The following is a 10,890-nucleotide window of genomic DNA, read 5'->3' as shown; positions in this document are numbered from 1 at the left end:
GACACTTGACTTGTCAAATATTGAAATATGAACATTTATTTCTCGTGCACCTGGGAACAATTATTTATAAACAAAACTACTGATACGATATCACTAATATGTAAGAAACGGAATAAACAAATAAGCTCTCTCGCGACTATACCTCTTATTTAAAAAAAGTAATCTGGTTACAGTCTCAATCGCACGATCTGAATTATGTTCTGATCACGCTCATAGATGGTGTTTTATCAGTCAACCATTGGTGCGTCAACGCTGTTAATAAGTTGTCCGAAGAGGTGTGGTATTTCTCTATGCCACGGCCGAGCAGTGATAACTCCGTATTGAAAAAATTTGGCATTGTTATAACAATGAACCTGAGTCATCCACATCTGATCGGTTCAGCATGCTGCCCTCTGGGATTTCGCCACACCCCATACTTGGTCATATTCGAAGATCAGATCAAGCGGTATACCAAAATCTGCCCTTTGACTCTTTGCATATAATTAACTGAATATGCGCAGTATGACATTTTGCCGATTTATGGATTATCAAAGGCAATCAAAGGTACCGGCTTGATCCTGGCTCTCCAGGTTCCACGATCTATAGACCTGTTATCTAATCATCTGATCCTGCACTGAGAATCTGTGATAACCTAATCCGTTTTAGAGTCTATGGTGATAAAAGTAGAACAAAACGAAAAGGTCACAATAATTGTGTCACGGCTTAGGCTTGCCGCTGTCTCACCCGTCCAAGCATGCTAAGTGACCAAATCGAAGTAGGTTTGTCCTTCTTCAGAGCACAGTTCACTTGACTGCCGGTCATGGCCAAGACACTTATCATGCGAACTGGACATTTCCTTGGACCAGTGCTTTCACAATACCCATATTTGAAAAGGGAAGGTTACGGTTTCGCCTTGCCCTTTAACTTCGTATTCTATGACGAAAGAGTTCTGTTTGCGGGAGAGCATCAATGTGAACAACAATGTCGTTAAATCGCATCATCTTTCGGTCTTTGCCACTGCATCACTTAAATATACTCTACCCTGCCGAACTCAAAGCGAGGATAGAGCAAATGAGATGGTCCTCAACAAAATACCTGTAGTTGGTATTTACAATACCTGACTAGAATTATCTATGAAATGTAATGCCCTCCCTGGCCGACATTCACAGCGGGTGGAAAAGCGGATAACATAGACTTTGTTATCGGTAGGCTGTGGACGTCCATGGGCAGACAGACTGTTCGGTACTGTCTGTGAGACAGACAATTATTGAAAAGCATTCATAGAACTATTCCCAGTCCCATTTCAAAATGAATTCACGTAAGGAAATATCATTCTTGGCAAGTGGCCGAATCGTTTAATTTATGATATTGGTTTTCTGGCAGGCACTTAATTCTGGACGTCAGTTCTGACTTCTGATCGCATTTTATGGAGATTTGCCAGATCGCTGGTCGATTATTCTGGCTCGCAAGAGCTCCGATTTGCCGTAAAAAACACGTCATTAATATTCAGATTCAGATTCAGAAAACTTTATTATCTCCTCTAGAGAAATTTACATGTGGTTCTTAACACCAAACACACAACACACAATACACACAAAGGTTTTTTTCTGATCTACCATTTGGCAGGGGTGGGGCGGGGTTTTTCAAGCTCTTGGAATATGGAAAATTTTCACCTACTCTTAGTTTTTCGAAAATCCGAAAATATTATTTTTCCTCCCATAGACTTAACACAGGGCTTTGAATTTCAAATATCGGTAAATTTGGGGTAATTGGTTTCCCTAGTGCCAAACTTTGCACGGTGACTCGTGATTTCTATTCTCTATTTTATGCTTGAACGGTTGAAAGTCCCATTGAGGAAAGTTTGAGGAAAAGTTTAAGCTTGGATAAACACTAAAGAAAGGCATTTTATGCAATTAACACTGCTTTTATATTCAGTCTTCAAAATGGTGCAGAACAGATTAGAGACTGAAGTTTTGCCGCTTCCTTTCAATGTAGATTTCAAAAACTCTCCGCTGAAACGACTTACAAAGATACAGTAATCAAAAAGCGCTAAAAATAACTCTAACGTCGGCATTTTCCTCATCGGTTATCAGGTAAAGATATAAACAATTGTATCTGTTTATCTCGAAAACAAGCAAGGCAACACCTCTGTTCGAAGACACCGTATTATCGAAAATGGATTCTTGTACAGAATCTTCTGTGAAAGTTAAAAGCTAGTAACAATATGATGATGATATGTTCCTTCATTTCCAAGTGGAAGTCCATGGCTACCACCGCGGTACCTATGGGTAGTCATTTATCTTAATGCACCTTGGACATAGCTGCCTCTTTCCAGGAGAAACACCGTCAGGCGCGTGTTACCTCACTGCCCACTTAGTAATGATGCACATACATGCCTTTATGCAGGCCCGCACGTAGCTTTCAACTAAAGTGTCGCCAATTGAACACCGGATCAACTATGCTGTTAAGTTAAAAAGATGTCCCCGTAAAAAAACGACACCCCGCAAGAAAAATGTGTGTGTGTGGTGGGGGGGGGGGGGGGGGGAGAGCCCGAAAAGACAAATCAGTTGCAAAATCATAACATTGTATTGTTGGTATATAGATGTAATTCATTTTCTCTATCTGTCAATCAAATTGCAATTTGCAATTCTTGTTTTATAATGTAATTTCATTTCTTATTTTTCTAATTTTCATTTCCAGAATTTCCAAGATTATAAATTTTCTTCCTGATTGCTCGCTTGTCAGACTGAATCTTTTGACATCAGAAATGGATAAAGTCTTATAATCAAGGAACACAATGGCGATGTAGTTAAATTCTCTGCTATTCGAATTTTCTTTAAATTTTGAAAGCCAAGCGACTGGGGCCCGTATATCCCAGGCAAAGTTCTAGTGGACCTCTAGAGGGCGCCTGCTGGAATTGTTGTCCTCTCGAGTTTCGGTTGTCCTGCAATATCTCTCTCGTTAGCGAACTCGATCATAATATTCACGTTCTTCCAGTCATTTCAAGTTTTGGTTCTGTTTTGGCAGTGACTTTGATGTGTTTGTGTTCTACAAAGCATTATTACAGGTTGTCTTCAGATTTGAAGAAATTCGGTCAAAAAGTCGACTCGAGAAAAGTGCGACCGTGAGTAATTGTTGCGCAGGAGAAATACAGAGCGCGCGCGCCCGAAAAAAAAACAAATAGTATGCTATGCAGATAAGTCAGACGAAGTCAAAGCAACGTTCTGTTAAGTGTCTATATAGGAAAAAGCGATGAGTGGTCCGTGCAAGAAACTAAACAGAGCAGAAAAGGGATGACGTAAAACATCGCCTGAACTGGAATCGTCTTATATTTTGTAAGGGAGCCTTCAGTAATTACAGGGGGGGGGGTGGGCCGGGGGAATTGGGGGAGGGTCACTTTTTAGAAAACAGTTCAAGGGGGAGGGTCACTTTTTATAAACCTATCTTGGGGGGAGGGTCACTTTTGACAGAAGCTGATATTATGGCCAAAACTTTGATTGTCCGTGTGATATTTCCTGAATAGGAAATCACCAACAAAATACGCACACACTTATAGACCGCCATGCATAGTAAATTGACATTTGGTGAGATTCCAAAATCAAATTTCTTACACAACCATAGACTTGTAACCACTCTAGTCTAATCAAGAACAATAATGTGAATAATCAAGCATGCATAAATGCACAGATTTATCTAATTTTGTACTGAAAAAAAATTATTCATAGTTTCGTCATAGACCCCAATGCATAGTGAATCGACATTTCAGTGAAATTCCAAAATCAAATTTCTTACACAACCATGGACTTGTAACCACTGTATTCTAATCAAGAACAATAATCTAAATAATCAAGCATGCATAAATGCACAGATTTATCTAATTTTGTACTGAAAAAAATTATTCATAGTTTCATCATAGACCCCAATGCATAGTGTATTGAATGACATTTGGTGAAATTCCAAAATCAAATTTCTTACACAACCATAGATTGTAACCACTCTAGTCTAATCAAGAAAATTAATATCAATAATCAAGAGTACAGAAATGCAAAGATTTACCTATTTTTGTATTGGAAAAAACTATTCATAATTTCATCATAAACACCATGGATAGTGAACCGACTTTTTAGATGAAATTCAGAAATCAATTTCTTGTACACAAATGTTCATTTTACTTCCCTATTCAAGCAAAGTACATTTAAATACATCATCAAACATGTATAAAATACAGATATAGCATGTTTTGTGGGGGCAAATTGTCAATAATTTGCCTGATAGACTCCATGTATTATGATTTGATATTTTTGGATGAAGCACTAAATCAGCTACATCTTGCCTTCTTATAGTTGCACAAAATATAGTGACCCTCCCTAAACTGTATGAAATACCATATCTCTTGAAAAATTCTTGCGTGATAAATTGCGACTGTCCCTCCAAAAACACCAGCCCTCCCCTCTGTAATTTGTCCCTAACATAACAATTGAACCAATTGTTATGTAAATTAGCTGATACTGTTTTATTTATTCCCGGGGAGAATACCGCAGTGATGGGGGGGGGGGAGGGTCAAGTTTTAGAATGTCGGACAAGGGGGAGGGTCACATTTTAGACAGGAGGATTGGGGGGAGGGTCGCGTCACATTTTACGGTACAGGTGTTCGCGAAATTCCCCCGGCCCACCCCCCTGTAATTACTGAAGGCTCCCTAATATACGTCGAAAGAACCAAAGTGACAGGCTACAGGATGCTGTCATCGCTCTGGAAAGACAAAGTGTGAAGGACGCAGCAAAACACTGAGGAAGTCACAGGCGACCAGGGAGGAGATGTCAGAGGATTAGCTTGCTACGAAAAAGGACTCCAAGTGTCAAGTCTGCTAAAGAAAGGGTGAGCACAACAGAGATTGAAAAACATTAAGCTTTTCTCATGACTCAGAAACTTGAGGATACGACAAAGAAAATGGAGAATGGCGCAGAAACCTTGGCGTCAACATAAGTTGTTTCAGACAAAGAACTCGACGTAATGAGGGGAAAACAGCAATAGCTGCCACTTCAAAACACGAGAACGAGATATGGGGATTTAGAATTAACGGATTAAAGATCCGGCTTTACTTGATGAGAGAGACTAGTAGAGTACGAAATTTAGTTAAGTATGTGCCTTGAAATTTTCCTGAAGGATTTACTGAACGTTTTTTCAAACTTTCTTGAAGACAACTTCCAAACATTTCCCATTACACCATAACGATTGAGTTTTGATATTCTTTAGTATCAAATGCATTCGCAAAGTTGAAATCGACTTTCCCATTCAAGGAAAGCGTTTTCCTCTGAAGGCTTTCCAGCTGCGACGAAACCCTTTCCATTTCTGTGCGATATTCAATGCTTCTTTGAATGGGAGTTTTCTGTTGAATCGAGGCATTTCGTGTAATTCCGCTGATGGATTCACTCATAACGCCATGCCGTCTGTCCCGTCTTAGGGAACGAGCACAATTAATGGCGGGGGGGGGCTGGAAGAGAAAATATGTGGTGCATATATTTTTTACAGGCCCCCCTTATACCAGCAAAAATTTTAGTGCCCCCCCCCATCACCGGCAACAAAATTTTTGTGGCCCCCCTCCCCAAAAAAGAAAGATTACATAGGTACAAAGTTGTACACATATATATAATCCTTATAACTTTTAATATATGCTTTAGTGAAAACAACATTCTTGCATTCTTGAAATGAATAATATACAAATAAATATATAAATAATAAACAAACAATATAACATATGTTCAAGCTTTATTACCTGTAACACCTACAGCTACTTTTCAGTATTCTGTTGTGCTATTTTAATCTCAAAGAATGATGAAATTACCAAATACCTTATAAACAATCTACAAGTTCATTCAGTGCTGTTATAGTTGTTATAGTTGAAGCATTGATTTAGACATGAATTATTTTTAATGATGACAGTGTTCACTGCACATCTCCAAGTTAGTCTAACAAGCTCAATATTGTACATTTCATCATACTCTGAGTAAAATAAGAACTTCAAGTGAAACACACAGAACACAAAATACTAAAAAATAGCCAAATTATGTACAGCTACTGACCCTCAATACCTTTCCAAATGATGCATACTCCAAGGCAGGAGATAAAAATAGAACACACTTTGAACAAAAAGAGCAACAATTGTCACTAAAGCAAAAATAAACATGAATGGTCTGGAAGAGGTACACAGCATAAAAGCAGATACCAAGTACAAAGATGTTGGGGAGAAATGTATAACATGACCATTGTGATTTCAATGCACTTTCCACAACCCAGTGTCTGCCTTTCTATGACTACCCAAGATTTTCAATGTTACTCCACTGTAATGACAGTCTGCCATTGGAATAATCCTTCATGGGCTAACTATAAAAGACCCATTAATGCCATTTTTTCCTCCTTTTTTTCAGTATTTTTTCCTGTGTGTCCACTACGTATTCTAGTTCTTCCTATAGCATGATGAAATAACCAGTTTCAACCTAGCCTCTGTATCATTACCAACCATTATTATTGTTGACAAATGAAGTCAATTTTCAATAATAATATTGCTCATTTTACACATAACAACTGCATTGTGAGGTTTAAGACTTGGTATTTCATCATGCTACAAGACGTTTAACAAGGAACTCCAGTTTCAACAAGGAACAAAAATGCTGAAAAATATTCTCTGTCCGTCATGGTGTAAAAAATTTGGGTGGTCCATCCCTTACCTTTCCTGGAATTTTCATGGCCCACCCAAAGAACACTCATTTTTTTCCGTGCCTCCCCCCCCCCCATTTTCTCTTCCGGTCCCCTGCCGTTAATTGTGCTCGGTCCCTTAGCAGAGAGCTGGCGGCAACTGCCTCTCAGTTAATTTCTCAAACTTAGCATAGAGGGCGATATGGCAGCAGTAGCAATACGTACATATTATGTTGAAGCAACACACATCCCTGTTGATGCGGACAATTTCTCTAACCTACGCTATTTACCATGATGGAACGTTCTTCGTCAGTAACTTATGAACAATTTATCAGACAAGATGCCACGAAAATTGTGATTTAACGTGATCATTTACACACAAATTCTACTCGGGAATCTGTATGTATACGTACGTAGCCATGGTGAAGGGGAGGCGGTCGATCCCAGGAAATTACTGTTAGGAGGTACTCCGAGGTAGTTCGCGCCTCGAATTAAACTTTTGCTCCAACGTTCCTCAAGCAGACCTCCAATCATTGTATTTCCAAATCAAAAATAAAATTAGGAGCCATAGTGCAAATTTTTGTAAAGGAGCATTCGCTTTTTTCGGGGGTGGGGGTGTCGGTGGAAATCAAGGGGTTGACTTTTAGAGATCAGTTTTTTGGTCAAATTTTACAATAAATGGTTTTGAAGGAGGTCAAATTTTTAAAGATTTGTATGGAGTTATGGCAAAAAAACAACAGAATTGACCGAAAATTATATAAAACAGAACACGAAAATGCTTTTATTCTGTCTGTACAGGTGATAATAAGTAGAAAAGAGCACTTTTGTTCATAAAAATATTTTTTTTTAAGTTGACCAGAGAAATAAGTGTCATGGCAATGTTCACGATATCATTTTTAGAACACTTTGAACACCGGGAAAATAGCTCCAATTTATAAAAATATAGTTTTACATGGAGTGTTTACAAAGATTTTAGGACTTTGTGCTTACAAACGTTTAAACAATCAGGATTAAAAATTATGAATAAGAACATCAATGGGACAAGTACTCTTTTTAATCAGTTATTCTGGCGAGTCACTTTGACTGTCAAGTTCACTGAGATAAACTACATCCTTCGTACTACTTGGTTCTGATGAGTCACTTTGACTGATGGATAGTAAGCCAGTCTATTTTTTGTCAACTATTCATTCACAAGTCGGGGGACAATGGTGTGCCAGTGACTATGTATCAGTATCAGATGAGATATTTGGACCATGTAGATGCTCCTATTTTTGTCTCCTAGTATAAAGTTGGGGATGTATTACAAAATGTAGAAAAGGACTTCACACAAAATACTTTGAAACAATATACTCCAGACATTTTCCTCCATTTTCTTCAGAGAAACATGTTTGATAGTAAAAAATGCAAGTAAAGACAAATGAGCTTTGTTGTATGTGATTTGTAATAGAGAAAACAAAATAGGAAGGTTAACAAGGTTTTATATACAGTACTTTGAAAACACAATATGCAGCCATTTCTGATTTATAGTCTTCAGAGTAACTGTTATTGGATGGGAAAGGGAAGGCAAGGGGACGACATTGATACCTCAGACGATGATAAAAGACAGTGATATCATCAATATCGACAGTGTTGTGTTCTAAGACACCGACTTTTTATACTTATGTACATGCCACCAAAAAAGGCATTTGTTTACATCACACTCCCCCCCCCCCGACGTCGGGCTAATGGTTCCTACCCTCGGGCATATAGTCCCTTGTTTGTATTTCACAAACGGAGCAAAATTATAGGCACAGCTAATGGAACTTCAATCTAAAACTATTGCATATGCCCCTAAGTGCATTTTGCAAATTTTCTTCCCACTGACTAATTTTGCACTTCTCGTCACTCCCCTGTCATCTCGGTGTCATATTAGTTTACCCTCAGGGTTCGCAAATCCGCACAAACTACCGAAGTCTAAGTGTATCCCGCCTGCTGCTTCCCCAATCTACCCTGCCCTCACCAATGCCCGATAAATGACTGTACTCATGCGTGTGCGAAATTCCACACAACAGCATGAAATTATACGAATCCTATGATAAGTAAATATATTAGCTAAAGAATAACGTTAGTTATTGAATAAAACTACCTAAGCTGCATTTTAAAGATAGCAATTCACCAATTTAGTAAGGTTATCAACGGTTTGCCTTCCAACTGTCAACAAGCGGCTTCAAAGATTTCATCTTAGGGCGATCACCATGATATGAATAGCGCCCCTCCCTGTGTGTTCTATAGTTCTTTTACCGGTTCCGTGATGCAGTGCGCGCCAGGGTATACAAAGTGTACGTTTCGCATAGAACTTTTTAGCCGTAGGGTACACGCAGGGTACGTTACTCATAGAACTCTATGGTAGATTACACCCTGACCTATATTTTCGTCGCTGATGGTTAGATTATACACGGGGCATTATTTGGCATTGCAAATTTGTGTCATTCTTCTATAACAATCCGTTGTACGACACAAATCAGTATGTTTTCGCTGTTTTGAGCTTATAGACGGTGTTTGATAAAGTCACTGCAATGCATTGTGGGATAACCGGGAAAAGGTCTATTCAAGGACCAAGGCTTTCTCTGCTCAGCTATTGGATGGAAGTACGCGTCACGTGACCTCGACGACGCATGTTCGGAAAAGAACGTTGTCAAGATATTCGAACCTTGCTATTTGTTTACAACGGAGATAAAGCTAGCAAGAACATACAGTCTTCTCAGACAAAGGAACTCTATCTGACACGATGGGAAACATTAAAACCAGAAACCACAAACTACACCCCATGGATAGCGATCGGAATGATGACGACATTGTGAGGTAGGCAACATACTTAGTAGAGCCTTTTAAACTACTGTAAATCTGTAAAGAGGACAACGATTTTATCTCATTTCTTGATAAAGATGTTCTCAACCACTTACTTTTCGGTTCTACTTTTCGGTTCTACTCTCGGAGCAATGCAACAACAATGTTCATGTTTATAGTTATCTCGACATTCTTTTAATCTGTAGTTTTGTTTATTTTTGCTTGTTTTGTGGCAGTGATTTTGACGTAGACGTTTTCAACACGGCGTTCTCAGCGACCGCCTCCATGTTCGAAAAACTTTCGTCAGAAAACAGAAGACTCAGGAAACGCACAATTTTCGGTTTGTTCAAGAAGAGAAACAAAGAGTCGGAGGTACGGAGAGCATGTGATGCAAAAAGTCCGGAGGAAATAAGGTCAATACTCCGTGAACTTTCTGGAAGAGTCACGGAAATGGTCCGGGAAAGAAACAAAAAGGACGAGAAATTAGAAGTGTCCAAATATCGATTGAAGGGCAGAATAGATTCTCTGAACTTACGAAAGAGGCAACATACCAGGCTACAAAAAAGGGTCGCTGATCAAGAAACTATATATCGGAAGCTTGATGAGAGAGTCTTGAAATTAAAAGAAGTCAGGGACAAAATATTCGAACAACTTTGTGTAGCGAGGAGCGGAGTGGAGTCCACGAAAGACAAGGTGAACGCTTTTGCGAAACAGAAACGCAAGGCTGAACTCGAGTTTCAGAAATTGAGACAGACGACGAAATTGCTCGAGGAAAAGATGGCATGGTACAAGAGATTGGACGTTGAGGTGTTTGCTCTCAGGAAAGATGAGCAATTTCTCCAGGAGAGAGTTACAGACGCAGAGAAGGAGAACATGGAACTGAGGCTAAAGATCATTGAAATTAAGGAGCAGCTTGATGAGAGGAAATGAGAGGGCGGTAACAAAAATGATACTACTGACTAAGAAGTAAAGGAAAGATTTGTTAGAGAATTACTACCTAATTGAAGTTATTATGTTTTCTTTATATTTTATTTTATTAAAATAGTTAAGTTTTTGTTTTCTCTACGTCATTTCATTGAGGAAATGAAACCAACCGATTATATATTGCGTCAATGTTTTTTTTCTAAATAATAAATGTATTATATATAAATATAGCCCTGTACTGCGCCGTCTATTGGATTTTTGGATTTTAAGCGTAAGTTCAAGTCAGGTCACTCCCAAGTTCCAGTTTGTTGATACTCGTAGGGCAACTTGTCGGCGGGCTTCAGAGGTAGATGTATGCGTTGCTTGCTGGACCTTACGCCAAGAAATGGAAAGGTCGTGATGTGAAGCCCGCCCTCACGCTGTAATAATATAATTCGTTTATTTTATATTATAATATGCTTAGCTGG

At 38.8% G+C, this 10,890-nt stretch overlaps 1 protein-coding gene across 1 annotated transcript; it reads left to right on the top strand.

The window, feature by feature from the left end:
* Positions 1-8,796: 8,796 nt before the first annotated feature.
* LOC139137950 (myosin heavy chain, clone 203-like) lies at positions 8,797-10,591 on the top strand. The gene is made up of 2 exons (XM_070706188.1): positions 8,797-9,514; positions 9,736-10,591. Exons 1-2 carry the CDS (start codon positions 9,441-9,443, stop codon positions 10,427-10,429), a joined length of 768 nt encoding a protein of 255 aa, XP_070562289.1. The 5' UTR covers positions 8,797-9,440; the 3' UTR covers positions 10,430-10,591.
* Positions 10,592-10,890: the final 299 nt, after the last annotated feature.

The sequence above is a fragment of the Ptychodera flava genome, chromosome 8 (assembly GCF_041260155.1).
Source record: "Ptychodera flava strain L36383 chromosome 8, AS_Pfla_20210202, whole genome shotgun sequence".
Classification (NCBI taxonomy): Eukaryota; Metazoa; Hemichordata; class Enteropneusta; family Ptychoderidae; genus Ptychodera; species Ptychodera flava.
Note: the sequence above shows the minus strand (reverse complement) of the source record. Positions and strands in the feature narration are given on the sequence as shown.

What these genes read in the sequence shown, in the direction of transcription:
- LOC139137950 (XM_070706188.1), top strand. Translation starts at nt 9,441, where the DNA reads ATGGGAAACATTAAAACCAGAAACCACAAACTACACCCCATGGATAGC. An exon ending in AATGATGACGACATTGTGAG is followed by an intron (nt 9,515 to 9,735) that starts GTAGGCAACATA and finishes GTTTTGTGGCAG; the next exon opens with TGATTTTGACGTAGACGTTT.